We start from the raw sequence: 23,894 nt of genomic DNA, 5'->3' as shown, positions 1-23,894 counted from the left end.
GGTGGGTGGGGTGGTATCTTTCACATAGTTACAGAGGCACCATCCAGTTCTAACTCCCTATCGGGCACCTCTTAAATGAGCCCCCTACCAGGAGGACCATAACTTTTCAAGGGGCCTCAAGCCAAAATAAATGGTTGCCCTTCTTCTTTTCAATTAAATGAAGAGGACTCAGTGAATGGCTTCTGAGAGCCCCATTGCCACCCTTTAAATACTGCCAAGGCTTCAACCCCCACTGCCCCTCACCATGTTGCCCATGTGCTGCCCGCAAAATTATGAAGGGCCCATGAAATCGCTGTCAATTGTCTCTTCCATGATTTTAATTGGCCTTTAACTGTTCATTTAGAAATTGTGAATGGAGCCCCACTTGACTTGCCATCTGGCCCTGATGAAATTGCGTCCCAGTGTTGTGATGCCAGTGGCCCAATCAACACATCTCCAGTGATTTTATGCCCCACCACTTCTGTCGCTATGCAATTTTCAAAGGTAAACTTCTGGCCCTTATGTGCATTGAGTGCCTGAATTAAATTTCCCTCTCTGCTATTAAGCATTTTAAAATAAATGGATAAAGTGACATAAAGTATAATTTACTCCATTGTTTTTGAATTCTGAAAGTTCCTTCTTCAGAAATAATAATTAATAAAGGAAGGTGCCTTCTACTGTTCCTTAGCCAGGTCATGTGCATTACAACACTGTAATAAACTGCATGTTTATACAAAGCCAAGCCTCGTGAACTCTGGATGCATGATTTGGGGTGCAGTACTGTTCAACTGTACAAATTGACGACTACTGATTGGTTAGTTGGGGATTGTGGATTGTGCTCCATCCAGTGAGGGAGGAGGAGTTGGGGAGGGTTAGGGGAGGAGGAGGAGGCATGAGGAGTGGGGGGTGATTTTTAAAAAATATTTGTTCACAGGATGTGGACATCCTTGTTCAGAGGCATTTAAGAGCCAACCATGTTATTGTGGATCTGGAGTCACATTTAGGCCAGACCAGGATGGATTTCCTTGGTAAGGACACTAATGAACCAGATGGGTTTTATGACAATTGATTCATGGTTATCATTAGACTTTTAATTCCAGATTTTTATTGAACCCAAATTCCATCTTCTGTGGTGGTGCTTGAACCCTGGTTCCTAGAGCGTTATCCTGGTTCTCGGGATTACTAGTCCAGTGACAATACCATTCTGCCATTGCCTCCCCTATGCTGTGCTGACTGTATGCACCATAATGAGATCGATGACAGGGGCATGGAAAATTGGTCTGCCAATCTCATTTGTTTATGACTGCTGAGCGGGTGCCCGTAACAGCCCCAGAGCCAGCTCACCGGTCTTGGGAGGCACTGAGATAACCAAGAGGTTGTGAGAAGGCAATCAGGACATGGTGGAGAGTTGGGCAGCTGGGTCTGGCAGCAGCCAGAACCTTATGGGGAGAGGGAGGGAAGTAGAAACCCTCCTTCACCTGAGAAACTGAACATAGCAAACATTGTGCAGGCAACTGAAAAAGAATTTTGCAAAGGAGCCACAGATGAGCATTAAGATCTTTGCATATGCAAACATGGTGCCTTGAGTTTGGAGCCTTTACCAACATGGCGATTTCCAGCACGGAATGAGAATACTGATATTGTATGCCGTATTGAACTCTTGAGTGCCCTTTTTTGCACCTGCAAAATGGATGCAGTGCAATCCAATTTCTGGCCTGTTATGCTTCAGAACACCACGCCCTGTGCCTATAGAATGACGGTGAAGAAAGTTGGTTGCAGAACTGGATATTGATGCAAGGGGTTAGGGGAAGGATGAGAACCTAAAGGAGATAGGAAAGAAAATAAAAGTATAGAGGAAACTATTTTATTAAGCACTATTTTATATGTCTGGGTCCCAAAATCTGTGAATAATGAAGCACAGTATACATTGTCCGTCACTAGGTGGCATCAGCACCCTTCACATTATGTGCCACAATATTGTACTCATGCGTTGTTCTGCATCGCTCAGTGGAAAATATTGTGGTAAACACTGACGGTGATTGTCATTTTCATCCTGCGTTGGGTGGTGGTTGGGCTTCTGCTCCGCCTGCCCAGATCAACTGCTGTGGTCAGGCCTAATATCAACTGAGTAGCCAGTGCTAATCATTTTTCTTATAGTCAGCTTGCTGACTGGAAAATCCGATGAGGCCTCCACTCCTTGCAGCCTTGCAAAGGGGAGGTCGGCCTTTTGAAGAGGTCAGTGAAGCAGCAGCCAGCATGTTGTTGACCAGACCCCCAATTCTCCATGGAAATAAAAAGAAAGACTTGCATTTATATAGAGCCTTTCACAACCTCAGGACGTCCCAAAGTCCCTTGCAGCCAATGAAGTGCATCTAAAGTGTAGTCGCTTTAGTAATATAAGAAATGCCCCAGCCAATTTGTTCACAGTAAGCTCCTGTAAGCATCAACGTGACAAACAACCAGATAATCTGTTTGCGAGTGTTGTTTGAGGGATTAATGATGGCCAGGAGATCAGGAGAACTTCCCCAGTTTTTCTTTGAATAATGCCATTGAATCTTTGCTTCCATTTGAGAGGACCAATGGCTTCAGTTTAACACCTAATCCAAAAGACAGTATCTCTGACAGTGCAGTACTGATGGTCCGACAGTGGAGCACGCTTTCAGTCCTGCACTGGAGTGTTAGCCTGGATTATATGCCTAAATTTCTGAACCTAGAGGCGAGAATGCTACCAACCAGGCCTTGGCTGACAGAACTGACAGGAAGAAAGAAGTCCTCCCCTTAATAGGTGAAGGGACCAATTTACGCAGTAGCAATGGAGAGAGGTGACTAAGAAGGTTAGTGCCATTACCATTGTTACAAGCACCTGGTTGAGCACAGGAAGGAGTTTAGTAACCTGACTGGGGCTGGCAGGGTAAGACTCCCCTCCACATCACTCTTAATCCTACAACCACACACAACTCTGTTTTAGCTTCAGATTTGCAATTCTTCCCTCCTCTGTTTCCCATGCCTTTGCCCCAATCACAACTTCAATGCACCTCCTGCTTGCACTCACAGGGATCGTTTTAACTTTTAATCGCAGAGGGGGAAATAGTTAATGATGAATTGGCAAGCCACAGTGGAAAATAAAATCAGCTAAAGCGTAAGATGCAATTCCCATTCGCTAAAATGATCCCAACAACACCTGGTGCTGCCACCATAACTATTGCGCCCACTTCTCCATACCTGCTTTTTCCTTTCAGCATATAGACAATGCTAAGCTGTTTCTGATATTTTCAAAACCCTTCAACAGGGCACGCACACTAACCCACTGCAAAAGCAAACAACAATTCAAAAGTGCTGGGATTGGCATCTAAATATAAAAGACGAGAATCGCATTGTGGGTCTGCTCTTTCATCTTAGCTGGTCGTATCCTGATCAATTTAAAGTGGACACCATAGCTTGAGTTTTCAATGTGAATTTGTGATGAAAAATTTTCCTTGTTACCAGCACATACCATAAAACTATGGGTGCTCTGAACTCAATGGACTGTAAAGTACACCTGTTGACAGATGGGATTCCTCACCATTGCCTACGCTCAGAAAATTTGTCCCAAGTCACAATTACTGTCGTCAAATTGCCAGTCATGTAAAAGTGATGTTATATCTGACCGTTAGCAATAGTGCATGTAGTACTGTTAAATGTCGGATTTTATTGCAGCTAGAAACAAAAGAACCAGGAAACACTGAAGACGCTCAGCATGTCAGGCAGCCAAGTCAAGTCAACATTTTAGGTCTTGAACCTCTTAATCAGTTATGGTCAGGTTTGGTTTTATTGTCTCTTGTTGTTCTACTTATCTGCAACTATTTTTGTGCATTACAACCTAGTGCACATATAGAATGTTGTGGAACTCCTGTCCATGAGTTTGGTTCAATAAGAAGAGTGGATAAATCTCTAAATGGATTTTACAAGTCAAAAAAAGTAACAGAATTACTGTAGCCATGACAATGTTATCAGTTAGTGTTGAAAATGTGCTGGGTAAAGGGGAGAGATAGTTTTGTTTTTCTTTGGTGGCTCCTTGGCATATTATAGGTTCTGTAGATAAAAATGAAGTCTAATACTTTGTGACATTTTAATACATTAAAGGTAATAAAGGTTATAAATGCCAGTTATTATTGACCTCAGTGCTGCGTTTTTACAATTCTACAAGTGAATACAAAAACAAGATGATTACGCAGATGAAGTGTGGTGGGAGAAATGATGCAGGAGGAAGAGCTTTAGATTCCTGGGAATTGGGACCAATTTTGGGGAGGTGGAATTAGTACCAGCCAGACAGGTTGCACCTCCACAACACTGAGACGACTACCATTACGGAGAGGTTTATTAGTGGTTCTGGGAAGGATTTAAACAAGAGTGATAAGGGGATGGGAGCCTAAGCATAGATTCAGAAGAGAGAGAGGCAAAGATAGAATTAAAAGGCAGAAGATTAGTTAAGTAAGTGTGAAAGGCAGAGGAAACAACAACTAAAAAAAAGACAGAAAAGGAGTTTGGCAGTGCCAAACAGTATATTCTTCAATGCAATGAGTCTAGTGAACAAGGTGGAAGAGCTGAGGCATAGATAGAACACTTGAACATCCTAGTTAGTACTTAAAATATGGCTTAAGGAAGGGCAATAATGGTAGTTCTGTGGTAACAGTTTTCAGGCTAGATAGAAAGGGGGATTAAAAAAAAAGTAGGGGGGTCACAATATTGGTTAAAGAAATGATTACAGCTTTGAGGAGGGATGATATGCTGGAAAGATATCAAATGAGGGCGTATGGATTGAACAGAGAAACAAAAAAGGAGCAATCACACTGCTGGGAGAGTACTGTAGATCTCTGTGCTGTCTGGGAGATAGAAGAACAAATATGTTGGTAAATTGCTGAGAAGTGTGAAAACAATCGGGCAGTAATAGTAGGATGTTTCAACTATCTCAATATTAACTAGAATAGGATCAGTATAAAAGGTATAGAGGGTGCAGAATTCTTAAAATGCACTCAGAAGAACTTTGTTAGCCAGTACATAGCAAGCCCAATAAATGAGGGGCAGTTCTGGACTTAGTTTTAGGGAATGAAACTGGCAGGTGGAAGGCCTATCAACGGGAGAGCATTTTAGTGATAGTGATCACAATTCAGTAAGATTTAGCCTAGTTTTGGAAAATGCCAAAGATAAACCAGGAATAAAAGTTCTCAATTAGGGAGAAACCAATTTTACTAAGCTGAGATGTGATTTAGCAGTGGACTGGAATCAACTATTTGGGAGTAAATCTGTGTCAAAGCAGTGAGAGGCGTTCAAGGAAGAAATAGTGAGGGTACAGGACAATTACATTTGCACAAAAAAAGTGAGATTCTAAAATCTAGAACTCCTTGGGGTTCTTGGTTGTCAAGAAGCAAACAATGGGAAGCTTAAGCCAAATACTGAGGCCTCAATATTGCAGAAAACCTTGAGAGGTTAAAGCATAAATTAGGAAAGCAAAGAGAGGGCATGAAAAAATACTGGCAAGTGAAATCAAGAGAAACGCCAATGTGTTTTAGAAATATATAAAGAACAAGAGGATAACTATGGAAAGAGTAGGGTCCATTAGAGATGAAAAAGATAACATGTGTATTCAGGGAGAGGCTGTGGCATGGTTCATAATGATTGGTTTGCATCTGTCTTTACTAAGGAGGGACGATGCAGACAGGAGAATTCCTTGCTTTGCAAACCTGACCATTAAAAGTGGCTACCCACAAGTTGTATTTTCATTCTGGGTGGGGCGTTGTTGATTTGAAGTCAGGCCCTTCGCCCCTGGATCGTGTGCAGAGGCTGCCAGGTGCGGAGGTGGGCTGGGCAGAAGGCCTGCCTCTGTGCTCCAGCTCTGCATTGAAATAAATTTTACAAATAATAAAACAAAAAACAGCCCCAGCCCTCAGCCCCCATAGACTCCCTAAGCCCCATCCATGCCAACCCAAGCCACCTCATTGCCACCACCCATCTCAATGGCTCCTCATACCCACTATGCCAACCCATGCCACTTTACCCAACTCCATAGCCCCTCATGAACACCACAACTCCATGGCCCTTTATAGCCCCTATGCCAATTCATGCCAACCCATAACACCCCACCCAGCACACTTTGCCCTTTCCCCCTTCATGCCAACTCACCAAGTATGCTTTTTGACAGTTCCTTGGCAGCTTTGAAACCTTTGACAGTGCCTTGGTAGCTTTGACAGCTCTTTGACAGGTGGATATTTCTCTGACAGCTGGACAGTTCTTTGACAGCTGGATATTTCTCTGACAACTGGACAGTTCTCTGACAGCTTGACAGTTCCAATGAGTTTGTGCATAAAATGTGCATAATCATGTTCAGCTTTAACAATCTTAAAAGGTGCCTTACCTTTCCGAAGGGGTACTCTGGCTATCCAAAAAAATCCAGCATGTTCAGACCACCTCTTACCTGTTCTAGTTTGCACTCTTCGGGTTTCATAGTCCTGGCATACCAAAACCCCACTTAAATGGAGGCAGCTGGTGATTCAAATGGCCAGCTGCCTCTGTAAACCGTGCATCTGTGAACCATGGCCCAACTCCACTACCGTTCCTGGAACATGCAGAGTTCAGGGATGGGACTTAGAATTTTCGGCTATTCCCAGGATTTTTGTTACGTTGGGAATCTTTCCATTGTGGCAAAAATCTGGCCATTATATTTAAGAGGAGTGTGAAATATTGGATGGTGTAAATATAGTGAGAGAGGTAATAATAAAGATTTTAGCATCTTTGTATGTTAAGAGAAGCAAAAGAAGAAATATTGAGCTTCTGATTATTGTCTTCTAACCTCCCTGGCAATAGGTGTTGTGTGCTAATGTTGTACTGTTGATTAAAAAAGGAGAAAGCAATAGATCAGTAATTACAAGCCAGTTAGCCTAAGCTCAATGGTGGGCAAGTTATTGGAAAAAAACTCTTGCGTGTTAATCATTATTTAGAAACACACTAATCAAGCAGAGATTTGTTAAGGAAAAGTCACCTTTGACTAACATGATTTAATTTTTTAAGTAGGTAGCAAGGAGGGTTGTTGCAGGTCATGCATTTGATATAGTCTATATGGGTTTTCGCCGGGTTTTGGTCCGAAATATAAGACTGAACGGAAAGGTAAAGGCCCATGGGATCCAAGGGAAAGTCGTAAGTTAGATCCAAAACTAGCTCAGAGGCAGGAAGCAAAGGGTAATGGGCGACAGGTGTTTTTATGGCCAGAAGACTGTTTCCAGTGGGGTTCCACAGGGCTCCGTACTGGGTCCCTTGCTTTTTCTGGCAGATATTAATGATCGACACTTAAATGTAGGGGGCATGATTAAAAAGTTTCCAAAAGATTTTCAAAATTGACAGTGATTGAAAGTGAGGAAGAAAGCTGTAGACCACGGGTAGATATCAATGGACTGGTCAGGTGGGCAGAAAGGTGACGAATGGAATTCAGTTGGGGGAAGTGTGGGGCAATGCATCCAGGGAGAAGTGTAGAGGAGTAGAGGGACTTCGGAGTTCACGAGGACAGTGTTGGTACCATACCTCTCAAGACTGAAGTTTTCTTTTACAAAATGGAAGGACCTGGCATGGTCTAGTCATCTGGATGCTAACCTGGGATTTTTTAAAAAGATCATAAGTTCACCTTGAAACTGTAAACAAGCAGGCCTCTTCCAAGAAATCACCTGGGGCAGAATTTTCCCCCCGTTGGGGGGGAAGTTGAAGAGTGGGCGCGCGGAGGTGTGCCTCCAATCGGCGCCCCCAATCTGGGGCCTGCTGGCCGCCATTTTACATGGGCGGGCCAATTAGGGCCCGCCCAGCGTGACGTCCGCACGAAAGCGCTGTGCACTCCCCATGCGGGCGGGGTGGGGGGGGGGTGGTCTAAGTGCTGCCTCAGGGAGATCGGCTGTACATTAAAAAATATTACAAATAGAGAAAATAAAATTCCCTGACATGTCCCCTCATGTGACACTCTCAAGTGAGTTGGGACATGTCCATAACTTTTAAAAACACTTTAATTAAATTTTTTAAAACCGACATGAAAACTCATCCCGCCTGCGGATGAGGTTTCATGCTTTTTCTAATGCCCACCAGGGCTCCTGGCCTGCCCGCCAACCTTAAGGTTGAACGGGGAGGTCCATTAATTACTTTAATGACTCTGTCAGTTGGCCATTGACAGGTCGGCGGGCGCACAGCTGATTTTGTTGAGCCCTCGCTTTCCTGAAAATTTAAATGGGGCGCGGTGATGTCGAGAGTTCGGCCCTATGTCACCGTGCGTCATTTTATGCGTCGGTGAGTGGGCTCTACGTCCCCCCGCACCCCCCCCCCCCCACCCGCCCCCACTTGCCGATGGGAAAATCCTGGCCCTGATCTATATGGGTAGAATTCTCCCTTCAGCGAGCAGGGGCGGGACCCACTCGCCAATGTGTAAAATGACATGCAGTGATGTCGGACAGGCGTCCCGATGTCACCGTACATCATTTAGATTTTCTGTTCGGCAGGCACGCAACCGAGTCGGGATGAGGTTTCATGAGGGATTTAAAATTTGTGTTACATTTTTAATAAAAGTAATTAACATTTCCCAGCTCATGTGACAGTGTCACATGAGGGGACATGTCATTAAATTTTTTCTCATCGTTTATTATCTTTTTAAAAGTAACACTGATCCCCCTGAGGCAGTACTTTGCCTCAGGGAGATCTATGCGCTCTTTCACACACAAGTGCTCCCTGTGTGGGCGGCGAGGGGAATTCCCTGAGCCGGGAGTGTGCATGCACGAAAGAGCGCACTCCTGGCTCAGGGAATCCCTCCCTGCCCGCACAGGGAGTGCATAGCGCTTCCTGGCACACGTCACGCTGGGCAGGCCTTAATTTGAGTCTTGTTGGAGAGCAAGCTGAGGAAAGAAGGCTACCTTGACTGGCTCCCTTTCTCTCTACCTTGCCTAAAATTGTGTGTGGTAATCAACCTGGAGCCAGAGAACCCTCACCTGGGTGTAACCAGTTTGCATTTGGACTTGCAAAGCTGAGACCAGTGGTGAACAAGTCCAGGCATCCACTAGGACCAGTGGCCCGTCTGCACACGGGAGAACTCCAGGTTGACAGCGTTGCGACCCTGCAGACTTCATCCTTTATTTTATGATGCCCATCCTCCAAAGCCCATCTCTGCAGAGAAGCTCTCCCTATTTGTCCTTTGTTTGTCTGTGCGTGTGTGTGTGTGCTGGGGTAATTCTTTAGGATGAGATAGATAGTTATACTTCCCGATTACAATGGTGTGTTAAGCAGTCCTTGCAACTTGTTAAAAGAAGTTTTGTTTTAAAATAAATTAATCATTGGGTGTTGGAAAAAAGCTTGGTCAGATTCTCTTTTTTTCTGGGTATTAGAGGTATAGGCACATAATTGGCCACTGTGGTAAGAAAATTAAATATTTACATAATGGTACGGCCTGTGGAGTAGTGGGACTTGATAATTCGCGCACTCCTCCCATCCTGGTTGTAACAACAGGTAGATAATGTGGTTAAAAAGGCATACAAGTTTCTTTCCTTCATTAGTCATGGCATAGAATGTAAGCAGGGAGGCTATGCTAGAACTGTATAAAGCACTAGTTAGGCTGCAGCTTGAGTACTGACTACAGCTCTGGCAACCATATTCCAGGAAGAATGTGATTGCACCGGAGAAGATATAGTGGAGATTTATGAGGATATTGCCAGGATTGGTAAATTTTAGCTATGAGGAGAGATGGGATAGGCTGGGGTTGTTTTCTTTGGAACAGTGAAGGTTGAAGTGAGATTTAATTCATGAGTATAAAATTATGAGTGGCCTAGATGGAGAAAATAGGAAGGATCTATTTCCCTTAGAGAGCGCAATAACAGTGAACATAGATTTAAAGTAATTAGTAGAAGGATTAAAGGGGAGTTGAAAAAATTTTTCACTCAGAGGGAATGAGAGCCCATAGATTTCTTTTAAAAGGGACTAGGGACTAGGAAATTAAAGCCTTCACTATATTGCTCTTCTGTGTCTTCAGATGGATAACAGCAGCTCGCCTTCCCCAGAGTTTTGACCACAGGACTCATGTGGGCAGGGGGGGCCGAATAAGGGGAGAAAAAGAGGTGGAGGTAAAAGAGCAACACACTAGTTTAAAGTCAAACCCCAAAACTCAAGTAAGATATGAAATAGTTACTTTATTGCAGCATATATTACAGCGAGTAAAAAATACACAGTTTTGCATGAAAAAATAACATTTGCACACAGATTGTTTAGATCAAACTCTTGAAGCTAGGAATTAAAAAACACATGTATACAGCACTTACTATACATCCATTTAACAATTTAATATGTGGAAATGGGATGTGAAGCTTGATGTGCCAGAAACTTGGCAAGGATTTACTATCATGTCTCACACTATTAGCATTTATGGCAAGCAGGTTGTCCAATTTACACAGAACAAATTCCTTGACTTTATAAGCACAAGAACAAAAATCAAAATTCCCAATCATTGATTCACTGTTTTCAAATTGATCCACTCCTTTCCTCCCCAATTCCTTGCTCCTGATCTGTCACCTAACCAATCTCAAACATGGCAAAAAGGATTGTTTAGAGTTTCTTTTGCTACAAAAGAGTCTGTACAAAAATAATGATGCTGTGCTGTAAAATTGAATAGAAAGTGCAGCTTCTTAGAGTCCATGTTGAGGATAGGTAAAGTAGTATACCATAAATGTGCTTTTGTGAATTCACCATTTTACAGAAATGTATGTTCACCACAGCAGTTTTATACTCCTAATCTTGAACCTTATCATTAGTGTTTCTCAATTGCCCTCAGTAATTGTGTTTAAAAATTGAACAGATTTGAGGCAGATGTTTTGTTTAGAATTTCCTCCTATAGGATTTAGATTAGGTAAATCTAGGAAGAGGAAAAGGCTATTTGGACTAACAAACCTGCTTCTTTTTGTTAGCTCTTAACCCATTTGTTTGCTTCTCACTATATCCCTTTTCCCTCAAATGCACCTCTATGGTATTGTTTCTTCTATTCATTAGTTTTGGTTATGATACTCACCGGTCTCAACTATTCTAATGCTGTCCTGGTTGTCCTTCTGCCTAGTACCCTTTGTAAACTTGAGGTCACCCAAATTTCTGCCTGTCACCTAGTCATGTTGATCCATCAGCTTAATGTTCATTTCCTAAACCTTTCTGCCTCTCTTTCCTCCTTTATGACATGCCTTAAAACCTACCGCTTTGACCAAGCTCTCAGTCACCTCTCTTAATGGTTCCTAGTGTGGCTCAGTGTCAAATTTTGTTTGATAATGCTCCTGTGAAGCATCTTGGGATGTTTTACTATATTAAATGTATTATATAAATGTAAGTTGTTGTTGATGTGAATTCTTGTCCATTTTTTGAAAATCTAAGTTAAATAACAGTGATTTTCCTTGTCCATCATTGCAGTAATACATTCAAAAAGGTCAAAAAACAGATGTAAATAACAGCCTCACTGATTACTTATCATCTAATTTCAGTTCCCCACTACTGTTTATAAGTGTGCTTTTTTTCACTTTATTTTCTGAATATGTGTTTGAAAATCTGGCATTATTGCAATTTAATAATTATTCTATATTTTTGCTCTCTCCTAATCATTTGCAATTTGATTTTTCTTGCTTGTAAATCCATGTCCCAACTTCTTTCCTACCAGAACCTTTTGATTTTAAAGCTTCTCTTGTCCCTTATTCCACTCTTGACAGGACACTTGTTTCAATTCCATTATACCCTGATTGCAGAATACCTCTCGGAAGCAACTGTTTGCAATCAAGATAAAATTCTACTAAAAACATCTTTCCTCAGACCATCTTTAACCCAAAAGCACTGTGAAGAGGGAAAGCAGGATGAAGAGAGAAAAGTTCTCCCTCCCACCTCTTATCCACACCACCCCCCTCAATCCTGCAGTTGTTCCCTATTGTGTCTGTGCTCTAACCAGCAGCAAAAAAGTGTAAGACACAGCGACAGGGAATGACAGACTGTTACTAGTAAACCATGAAATCACAAATTATTGCAGCATAGCTGTAGGCCATTCAACCCACCAGGTCTGTGTCACTGTTTTCCCCGCTTGGTTTAGCTCCACTCTCCTGTCTGCCCCCCCCAAATCCATATAAATTCCTATTTTTCAAGAAATGTTAGTTTTAAAGAATTCATTGTACTGCCACAGTGGAATTATATCACAGCATTCCACATTCTAACCAACCTTTGCATGGAGAAAGCTTTCATAGTACTCCAGAATCATTTGGTATGACATACTTTTCTTTTTTGCATTGTGCTTCAACTTAACTGCTTTGTATGCAGGGAGTGTCTTGTGCCAAATAGTCATCTAACAATTAATAGTTCCTTCTCTCCTGACAGTTCCTTAATGTATAAGCTGACTAGGCTTTCATTCAGGAGTGCATACAACATCGGTCACCGTGTCCCCTGATCTAAGGAATCAACCATTAAAATGTTAAATATATCAAAAATTCATTTATTTATATCAAGTCACTGTACAAACAAAGAAAATGAGGAACAGTGGAATTACCCCAATACTTCTTCTGTCAAAGAGACTTTGGCGATCATTTTAACAACCCGTTGGGCAAGAAACAAGCATCTTTGGGACCTCCATCCATTTCACATTCCATTAGATTTTATTCTCCCAAGGAGTCAGTGGAGGGGACAGTCAGCTGCGTGTAAAACAGCCACCAAATCCAATCTGCCTGTTTCTCACCTGGTGGGCTACATTAAAATTATTCCCCATAGCTCGATTGTTAAATGTATTGCTCAATGTGATACCAATACATGCAGACCAAGAGCATCCCAGATTTGATCTGCAGTCTGATCTCAGCAAGAACACAAGAGCATACAATCAGTCTGGGCTAGGATGGGATAAATCCATCAGTTAAAAATTCTCTGCACTTCGCCCTGTGTAACAAACTGGACATTCCACACACCCCCTTTGCATCTGTGGCCTTATATATTATATTTAATGCAGTTGAGGTGCAGTTAGATGATCTTGATCATGGTCACTTGGAAAAACAGAAAGCACCACAACATTAAATATATGGCACCAACTGCTGACTATAGTGAAGAATATTGCCTTGCTTTTTTGGACTTTGTGTTGGGGACACATTGTTGAACACAATGGAACACTGGGTTACTTTCTTTTATCTATGTTCTTAATATTTGCAACCTCAAAGCCAATTCCACTGCATTATTATGACCTTTATGACATTTCACCACATTTAATTCTGGTGCTGTACACACCAAGCAAGCATGAATAATTCTTCCCCTTGGCTTGTGTGTATTTCAGTGTCAGGTCCTATACATGTAAATACTTGGGTCACAGTTTAGACTCTATTCTCCTATACCATCCTACTGTTCTGTTCTCTTGTACCTCAGTGTCCATACCCTGTATATGTACAGCATGCACTGGATAAAAAAAAATTCCTAATGGTGCAACATAAATTCAGCAGTTGGCAAGCACAAAAATTATGGGCAAGCACAGTAGTACACACAATATTATTAGCATTTCCTGGAATAGCTCTCAGGGTCATACCCAACTTAAGTCACTCAATAATACTTACTCACTACCACAATTTACAATGAGTATTATAACTTGTACACTATATATTATAAACATAATACCTATTAACATGTTGTAATCAAAGTACAATAATAATGTCTTAAATTGAAAAAAGAAACAATTCACTCCCATCTGGTACTGTACAAGTGTCAAAGGTTCTAAGTATGCTACACACCAAGTAAAAGCGAATGGTTTATTTCTATCTGATAGTGTATCATTTGTGTTTGACTCAATGTTAGCTCCTATACCTTTACATTAAGTAAAAAGGAGAAATTCACTTCTGGTTTGTGATGCACAGTTCATATCTACATCACTGTCAGATCCTGTAGATATATCACATAAAAGGAATGTATCATTGTCGTGTGGCACTCTACAGGTCACTATCTCACTGCCAGTTCTTTCATGTGTATGCTGTCAACTGGATGAGTTAAAATGCTATCATAGCAGAGAGCTTATACTTAACAGCAGGACAAATTGTGTTGTTACTAGAGAAGTTGGTGTTAATTTCTGTAGCATATGGGAAAGCGTGAAACAGTAGCATCATTTTAAAACTTCCATGCAAATCACATTCATTCAGTTCTTTGACAATACTTGATTTATATACATGACACATGTACAATGTCTACATTCAGAGTGTGTTACACAACCATGTGTTGCACTGAGACTCAAATGACTAAGTTTGGAATTGGCTGCCTGCAGTCACATGGTAGAAAACTTTCCCACAATTGCTACCTTCCAACATTGTTTTACAGACAGTTGTGCTTGAACAGCAATGACTGCAGCACAGTATCTGTGTCAAAGTGGTATGATTATGAGGTGAAAAGCAGAAGCGTAGTTATGTACAAGGATCTGCAGTAGGGAGGTCAGGCAATTTCAGGGTTTGGAACAAGAGAAAGAGGGTAGAAGGAAACAAATGCATGTCAAAGAAAATTGAGTTGGGGGGAGGTGGGTTAATCTTTATCCTCTTCAGTGGTTACACCAATGGATGAAAGGACCATCCAGTAAATTTATCTCACTTGGTGCTGTCATGAGTTGGTGGTGTACACAGTAATTGAGCAGTAAGATGATAAAACTCTCTCAATAGATGTTGCACTCACTCATGGGGAGAAGTGAAATGTTAAAACTCTGCCATGGTATGTTGTCAGGAATGGCTGTGCTACACAGTGATTGTTTATCCAGATTTGAGATTATAAATCTTCCTCAATTCATGCTGTTGGAATAACTGTGTTACACAGCATTCATTTGGAGAAGTGAGGTGCTAAAGCTCCCTCAATGTATGCTGTCAGGAATAATTGTGTTACGCAGCATTGCTCCTGGTGAGAGGTAAGATGGAAATGCTCACTCAGTCAATGTTATAAAGAGTGGCTGTGTTACATAGCACTCATCTCAGAAGGTAGGATGTTAACATTCTCTTGATTGATGCTGTCAGGATTGGTTGTGTTACACACTGCTCATTTGTGTAGTGCTTGTGAGACTCTTTTTGGGTCCAAGGAGCTCTTGGTTCTGCAAACACTGCTTCAGCTTTTCCTGAAAGGATGCAGTTGTGATCGTGTAGAGGATGGGATTCAGGGCACTGTTTATTGGCAGGATGAAGATTACAACCCAGGAAGTTACAGTCCCTGTTAAAAAATAAAAATAAGCAAGTATTTTCTAATAAGAATTAATAATTACAGCATAATGGCTCCTGTGAATGGAGTAAACAAAACCAAGGATAATTTACAGGCTGGAATCTGATTGATAGGTTCAGAAGATGTTACTAATTGACAGGAAAGCCTCAACAGGTTATAACCTTTAACTCCCCCCAAGTTCTTTAACTATTAATAAACCTCATTGATTATTTGTACAGTGATTTTATTCACTTTTTGGACTTGCATTTATCATCGGTCCAAATACAGACTATCATTATTTCCATTTTGTTAGTGGCAATAATATGCAAATTGCTATATTAAAACCATATAAAAATAATGCCATTGCCAGGAAATTCTGTGACCAATTTTGTAGAATATATCATGGTTATTCTAATCTTGCACAATTCATCTGCCTTCTAATTGTAATACACTACAACATGAAAGATTTGAAGAATTTCTGGCTTGCCAACCAGAGAGAGCACTTGTTTTCCATTTTTGTCAAAACAGAGCATAGAAATGATTGTTGGTATTATTAGATGAATGTTTAACATGTTTATACAACTGTCATGTCTACAGGAGTTATGATTTCAGTTAGGGGAGATGGTGGTGTCGTGGTAATGTCACCAGACTAGTAATCTCAGAGACTGAGGCTTATGCTCTGAGGACAGGGGTTCAAATCTCACTGTGGTAGCTGGTGGAATTTGAATTCAGTTAATAAATTTGGAATATAAAACTACACTTAGTAATGACAACCATGACAGCTATCATTGATTGTTGTGAAAAGCCAGCTGGTTCACTAACGTCCTGTAGGGAAGGAAATCTGCAATCCTTAACTGGTCTGACCTATGTGTGACTCCAGACCCACAACAATGTGGTTAACTCTTGACTGCCTTCTGAATTGGCCTAGCAAGCTATTCAGTTCAAGGGCAATAGGGATGGGCAACAAATGCCAGCAATGCCCACATCCCATGAATGAATAAATAAAAAAAAGTAAGTGATGTTGGGAAATATAGCACATTTATTATTTTATATTATTACATGAAGATGTTTGTACCGCTTGAACCAAGTAAATCCAATCATAATGATGGTTCTGTGTGTTTCTTCTTAAGTTCTCTGTCTGAAGACAGGTCCTTGGTGAATATTTGCTGTGAGCTTTTTTTACTACGGTTGGGCAAGGAGGCTGGCCCAAGTCTACCTCAGGCTGGAATGGAGATTGAACCCTGTGCTACTGAGTTAATCTGATTCAGCTACTAGTCATTTAGCCAATTGAGCTAACTTGCCCCGCTTTGCATGTTTACCAGCCACAAAATAAAGCAGCTTAATGATTAATATTTGGTCTTGTCTCACACTGATTTCTTTGTCTGCCTTCAAAGAAATCGAAGCCTATACAAAAGACACAAGAATGCTATTGTATAGTTAGATATTAAGTCAATTTGTCATACTCTGAATCGTAAGAAATGCAGACCGCTTATGGTGTAACTAACATTACCTTATCTGAGCATATATCGAAGCCAAGATTCTAAACTGAATATATACAAGTTCAACCACTTTTTGTTGGCATTTAAATTCTATATGAGCAAACAATCTTAGTTACATTTATCTATGATGTTTCCAAATCCCTTCATCTCCTTTTCTTTCAACCACCTATACAATCTAATTTGAATATTGACATAATTTCTGCCTTAACTGCTAACCCTGGAAGTGAATTTCACAGCCTCTAAACTTTCTGTGAAAAGGTATTTCTCTTATCCTCTTACATTTAATCTTGTATCTATGGCCCTTGTTCTTAACCACTCAACTACTGGAAGCAGGTTTTTTAAAATTCATTTATGGGATGTGGGTGTCGCTGGCTAGGCCAGCATTAATTGCCCATCCCTAACTGTCCTGGAGAAGGTGGTAGTGAGCTGCCTTCTTGAACTGCTGCAGTCCCTGTGGTGTAGGTAAACCCACAGTGCTGTTAGGGAGGGTGTTCCAGGATTTTGACCCAGCAATAGTGAAAAAACGGTGATATATTTCCAGGTCAGGAAGGTGAGTGGCTTGGAGGGGAACTTCCAGGTCCTCTCATGTGTCTGTTACCTATGTCCTTCTACATGGTAGTGGTTATGGGTTTGGAAGGTGCTTTCTAAGGAGGCTTGGTGAGTTCCTGCAACCCATCTTGCAGATGGTACACACTTCTGCCAGTGTGTGTCAGTGGTGAAGGGAGTGAATGTTTGCAGATGTCATGCCAATCAAGTGGGCTGCTTTGTCCTGGATGGTGTCAAGCTTCTTGAGTGTTGTTGGAGCTGCACTCATCCAGGCAAGCAGAGAGTATTACATCACACTCCTGACTTGTGCCTTGTAGATGATATACAGGCTTTGGGGAGTCAGGAGGTGAGTTACTCACTGCAGGATTCCTAGCCTCTGACCTGCTCTTGTAGCCACAGTATTTATATGGCTGGTCCCATTCAGTTTCTGGTCAATAGTAACCCCCAGGATGTTAATAGTGGGGGATTCAGTCCTGGTATTTCCATTGAATGTCAAGGGGCGATGGTTAGATTCTCTCCTGCTGGAAATGGTCGTTGCCTGGCACTTGTGTGGCGCAAATGTTACTTGCCGCTTGTCAGCCCAAACGTGGATATTGTCCAGGTCTTGCTGCATTTGGACATGGACTGCTTCAGTATCTGAGAAGTCGTGAATTGGGCTGAACATTGTGCAATCATCAGCGAGCATCCCGACTGCTGACCTTATGATGGAAGGAAGGTAATTAATGAAGCAGCTGAAGATGGTCGGGCCTAGGGCACTACCCTAAGGAACTCCTGCAGTGATGACTTGGAACTGAGATGATTGACCTCCAACAACCACAACCATCTTCCTTTGTGCTAGGTATGGCTCCAACCAATGGAGAGTTTTCCCCTGATTCCCATTGACTCCAGTTTTGCTAGACTGCCTTGATGCAACACTCGGTCAAATGCTGCCTTGATGTCAAGGGCAGTCACTCTCACCTCACCTCGGGAGTTCAGCTCTTTTGTCCACGTATGAACCAAGGCTGTAATGAGGTCAGGAGTTTAGTGGCCTTGGCGGAACCCAAACTGAAGGTCAGTGAGCAGGGTATTGTGAAGCAAGTGCCGCTTGACAGCACTATTGATGATCCCTTCCATCACTTTACTGATGATGGAGAGTAGATTGATGGGGCATTAATTGGCCAGGTTAGATTTATCCTGCTTTTTGTGTACAGGACATAACTGGGCAATTTTCCACATGGCCAGGTAGATGGCAGTGTTGTAGCTTTACTGGAACAGCTTGGCTAGGGGCTCAGCAAGGGACTCTGTTGAAGAGTCATACGGACTCAAAACGTTAACTGTGTTCCTCTCCGCAGATGCTGCCAGACCTGCTGAGTTTTTCTAGGTATTTTTATTTTTGTTTTGGCTAGGGGCTCAGCAAGTTCTGGAGCACAATTCTTCATTAACATTACCAGAATGTTGTCAGGGCCCATAGCCTTTGCAGTATCCAGTGCCTTCAGCCAATCTTGATATCATGTGGAGTGAATTGTGTTGGCTGAAGACCGGTATCTGTGATGCTGAGGACATCCGGAGGAGGCCAGAATGGATCATCTACTTGGCACTGGTCTACAAGGTATGCTTTCATAAGTATGAATAGTCTGTGAGACAGCAGTCCCAATTTTGGCACCAGCCCCCAGATGCTAGTAAGGAGGACTTTGCAGGGTCAACAGGGCTGAGTCTGACGTTGTTTCCGGTGCATAGGTTGATGCCGGGTGGTCCGCTTTTTATAGCTGATTGATACAACTGAGTGCTAGTTAAGAGTCACATTGCTGTGGGTCTGGAGTCATATGTCTGGAGTGGACCAGTCAAGGACAGCAGATTTTCTTCCCTAAATATTAATGGACCAGATGGGTTTTTCCAGGTAATTCTGTTTTTGTTTTGGGTTTTTCCTACATTCAGCAATGGCTTCATGGTCATCATTAGACTTTTAATTACAGATTTGTTTTATTGAATTCAAATTTCACCATCCGCTGTGGTGGAATTTGAACCCAGGTCCCTAAAGCATTATCCTGGGTCTCTAGATTACTAGCCCAGTGACAATACCACTACACCACTAGATACTCTATTCCATCCATGTATAATGTTAAATACTTCTATCATATTAGCCTGCACTGATCTCAGGATAAAAAGACTTGGGCCTGAATTTTTGCAGGGACAGAAAGGTCAAAATGGCACCGGAGCTCCGAGTTTGCCTGAACCCAACACCCACTGTTTTCATAGGGGGAACGGGGCAGTTTGTAATTTGCACATCTGTGGCTCATGGAGGCAGCTACACATTGAAAAGTGCAGCTGCCTTCAAAGATTAATTTCCTTTAGTGGGATGTCCAAAACATGACTCAGCTTTAGACCTTTGAGGAATAGCTCTAAAGTTGCCTGTGTTATTTGGAGAGGTAAGGCACCCTTTTGGTTAGATCCAGGTATCCCTTTGGGAAAGGTAAGGTGCTCCTTGGGAGAGGTAAGGTTCCCTTTGGGACTGTTAGAATTAGGCATGAATGTGTGTAAAAAGTGGATAAGCTCTGTGAAACTGTCAACCTTACAAGGCATTTAAATTTCCTGCCTTTTAAATTTAAGAAGTCTGCAGTTTAAAAAAAATAAATCACTGCTTGCAATTTTACTCTGTTGACATAAGTTTGGGGGCTGTCGTTGCAGGATTTGTGGTGCATGACTGATTCCATAATTATCATTATCATAGTGGGATGCCTGTCAGTTAACAGTCTGACAGCTCCAAGTGGTTGTTAAGTTTTTAATGTGGAGCAATGAGCACAAATGCTTGATTTTATAAGGGATTAGGTATTTGAAGGAAACATTTAATTTATAAGCAATTAAGTATCACAGAATCTCACAGTGCAGAAGAGGCCCTTCGGCCCATCGAGTCTGCATCGACACATGAGAAACACCTGACTTACCTACCTAATCCCATTTACCAGCACTTGGCTCATAGCATTGAATGTTATGACATGCCAAGTGCTCATCCAGGTACTTTTTAAAGGATGTGAGGCAACCCGCCTTCACCACCCTCCGGCAGCGACATTCCAGATTGTCACCACCCTCTGGGTAAAAAAATTTTTCCTCACATCCCCCCAAACCTCCTGCCCCTCACCTTGAACTTGTGTCCCCTCATGACTGACCCTTCAACTAAAGGGAACAGCTGCTCCCTATCCACCCTGCCCATGCCCCTCATAATCTTGTACACGTCGATCAGGTCGCTCCTCAGTCTTCTCTGCTCCAACGAAAACAACCCAAGTCTATCCAACCTCTCTTCATAACTTAAATGTTTCATCCCAGGCAATATCCTGGTGAATCTCCTCTGCACCCCCTCCAGTGCAATCACATCCTTCCTATAATGTGGGGACCAGAACTGCACACAGTACTCCAGCTACGGCCTCACCAAGGTTCTATACAACACCAAAATGATCTCCCTACTTTTGTAATCTATGCCTTGATTGATACAGGCAAGTGTCCCATATGCCTTTTTCATCACCCCACTAAGGTGTCCCTCCGCCTTCAGAGATCTATGGAGACACATGCCAAGGTCCCTTTCTTCCTCAGAACTTTCTAGTGTCATGCTGTTCATTGAATACATCCTTGTCAAATTACTCCTTCCAAAGTGTATCACCTCACAGTTTTCAAGGTTAAATTCCATCTGCCACTTATCTGCCCATTTGATCATCCCATCTATATATTCCTGTAGCCCAAGACACTCAACCTCACTGTTAACCACCTGGCCAATCTTTGTGTCATCTGCAAACTTACTAATCCTACCCCCCAACATAGTCATCTATGTCGTTTATATAAATAACGAGTAATAGGGGACCCAGCACAGATCCCTGTGGTACGCCACTGGACACTGGCTTCCAGTCACTAAAGCATCCTTCTGTCATCACCCTCTGTCTCCTACAATTAAGCCAATTTTGAATACACCTTATTAAATTACCCTGTATCCCTTGTGCATTTGCCTTCTTTGTAAGTCTCCCATGTGGGACCTTGTCAAAGGCTTTGCTGAAATCCACATAAGCTACATCAACTGCACTATCCTCATCTACACCTCTGGTCACCTCCTCAAAAAATTCAATCAAATTTGTTAGGCATGACCTCCCTCTGACAAAGCCATGCTGGCAATCCCTGATCAAACCATGCCTCTCCAAGTGGAGATAGATTCTCTCCTTCTGAATTTTCTCCAATAGTTTCCCTACCACCGATGTGAAACTCACTGGCCTGTAGTTTCCTGGCTTATCTCTATAACCCTTCTTAAATAGCGGAACCACATTAGCTGTTCTCCAGCCCTCTGGCACCTCCCCCGTGGCCAGAGACGAATTAAAAATTTGGGTCAGAGCCCCTGCGATCTGCTCCCTTGCCTCCCTCAGCAGTCTGGGACACAAATCATCTGGACCTGGAGATTTGTCCACTTTTAAGCCTGCCAACACCTCCAGCACCTTGTCACTCCCTTTATCAATTTGCTCAAGTACCTCGCAATCCCTCTCTCTGAGTTCCATACCTTCATCCTCATTCTCTTGAGTGAAGACGGATGTGAAGTATTCATTCAACACTCTACCGATGTCCTCTGGCTCCACGCATAGATTGCCCCCTTGGTCCCTAATGAGCCCTACTCTTTCCCTGGTTATCCTCTTCCCATTGATATACTTATAGAATATCTTGGGATTTTCCCTACTTTTACCAGCCAGAGCTTTCTCATATCCCCTCCTTGCTCTCCTAATTGCTTTCTTAAGCTCCACCCTGCACTTTCTGTACTCCACTAATGCCTCTGCTGATTTGCTTCCCTTGTACCTGCTAAAAGCCTCTTTTCCTTCTCATCGTATCCTGAATATCTCTGGTCATCCATGGTTCACTGAGCTTGTCACTCTTTTCTATCACCCTAGAGGGAACATGTTGAGCCTGTACCCTCCCCATTTCCTTTCTGAACGCTCCCCACTGCTCCTCTGTAGATTTCCCCACAGATAGCTGTTCCCAGTTTATTTTGGCCAGATCCTGTCTTATTTTACTAAATAGTTGAAAGAATTTTTATGTATTGAATAGATTTTTATGAGAGTTTTTTTTAGAAATACAGCCTATAATAGATGTTTAGGATTTTATTTTATTTCATCTCACTGTAGCCCCTGAGCTCTATCCATGGTGATACTGGGAAGTTTGACATGGAGGGTATAAGGGCATGGGTTGGCATCAGTTGGCAATAAGTTGGCATCAGGGTTATAATAAGCCATGGGGGTAGGTAGAGCAGCATAAGTTGGCATAAGGGATATGAAGGGCCATGGGGGTGGGTAAAGGTGTGTAGTTTGGCCTTGTGGTATCAAGGTCCATGGGGGTAGGTAGAGCAGCATATGTTGGCATTAGGGGTATGAGGAGCCATGGGGATGGGTAAAAGAGCATAGGTTGGCATGGAGAGTATGAGGGGCCATGGGGAGTGGGTGGGGAGCATGAGGTGGCATGGGGTGGCATTAATTGGACATAGGAAGTTTGTGGGAGATGTGAGGGGTGAGGGCTAGAGGCCTGTTTTTTTATTGCATTCTTTTCCTTATATGTCGCAGGGCAGCAAGGCAGGCTTTTCACACATTCTGCTTCTGCACCAGGCAGTCCCTTGGCTGCCTCTGAACCCTTCCTGGGGGTTACGGCACCCTGGTCAGAACAACAAGTAGAACATCCAGGGCATTTTCTCCTGCATCAGGTTTGCGGGTTCAGGAATTTTCCCAACTCTGCATTCCTGACTCAAGAGCAAAAATTTGGCCCCTAATTTTCAAGTCTTTCTGTCTATTTCTTCCTGTGCCAGTGAATGTGTGCTGTACTTTTTCCAAAGCCTCAATATTCTTCCTATAGCAAGGAGTTCAAAACTTGTTACAGGGCCATTTGTTCCGCAAGTGCATTCCTTCCACACACCAACCTAGATTCTCTTTATTTTCAGATTACAAGGTTTATGAACAGTTCCCATATATCTCAAAGGTAAACCGACAAAAACAATAGAATATCAGTCTAACTTTAGATTTATATTCTAAGATAAAAGCAAAATACTGTGGATGCTGGAAACCTGAAACAAAAACATAAAATGCTGGAAAAACTCAAGAGGTCCAACAGCATCTGTAGAAAAAAAACCCCAAAGTTAGCATTTCGAGTCTTATGACTCTTCTACAGAGCTAAAGAGAAGTAAAAGGTAATGAAATTTATACTGTTTAAGGGGGGTGGGTTCACCATGGATGTTCAATCCCTCTACACCTCCATCCCTCACCTGGATGGTCTGAGGGCTCTCCCCTTCTTCCTTGAACAGAGGCCCAAACAATCCCCATCCACCACCACTCTCCTCAGTCTGGCTGACCTTATTCTCTCACTGAACAATTTCTCCTTAAACTCCTCTCACTTCCTCCAAATAAAAGGTATGGCTATGGGTACCCACATGGGCCCCAGTTATGCCTGTCTCTTTATGAGGTATGTGGAACATCCCTTGTTCTAGTCCTACTCAGGCACCCTCCCACAACTATTTCTTTGGTAAATCGATGACTGTTTCAGTGCCGCTTCATGCTCTCGTCTGAACCTGAAAAAAATTATCAATTTTGCTTCCAATTTCCACCCCTCCATCACCTTCACATGGTCCATCTCTGACACTTCCCTTCCCTTCCTTGACCTCTCAGTCTCGATTTCTGGTGATAG

The 23,894-nt window shown here is 42.4% G+C and overlaps 1 protein-coding gene across 5 annotated transcripts in view; it reads right to left on the bottom strand.

Annotated features, from left to right (window-relative positions):
* Positions 1 to 15,009: 15,009 nt before the first annotated feature.
* The window catches only part of rxfp2l (relaxin family peptide receptor 2, like), a 144,303-nt gene continuing 135,418 nt past the window's right edge, over positions 15,010 to 23,894 (bottom strand). For all 5 annotated transcript variants that reach the window (XM_041196217.1, XM_041196221.1, XM_041196220.1 and 2 more), the window contains one exon: positions 15,010 to 15,192. In XM_041196217.1, coding sequence (XP_041052151.1) covers positions 15,014 to 15,192 — 179 coding nt within the window. In that variant the 3' untranslated portion in view covers positions 15,010 to 15,013. The remainder of the gene's footprint in view (positions 15,193 to 23,894) is intronic.

This window comes from Carcharodon carcharias, chromosome 9 (genome assembly GCF_017639515.1).
Source record: "Carcharodon carcharias isolate sCarCar2 chromosome 9, sCarCar2.pri, whole genome shotgun sequence".
Classification (NCBI taxonomy): domain Eukaryota; kingdom Metazoa; phylum Chordata; class Chondrichthyes; order Lamniformes; family Lamnidae; genus Carcharodon; species Carcharodon carcharias.
The sequence above is the reverse complement of the archived record's forward strand: the minus strand, read 5'-3'. Positions and strand labels throughout refer to the sequence as shown.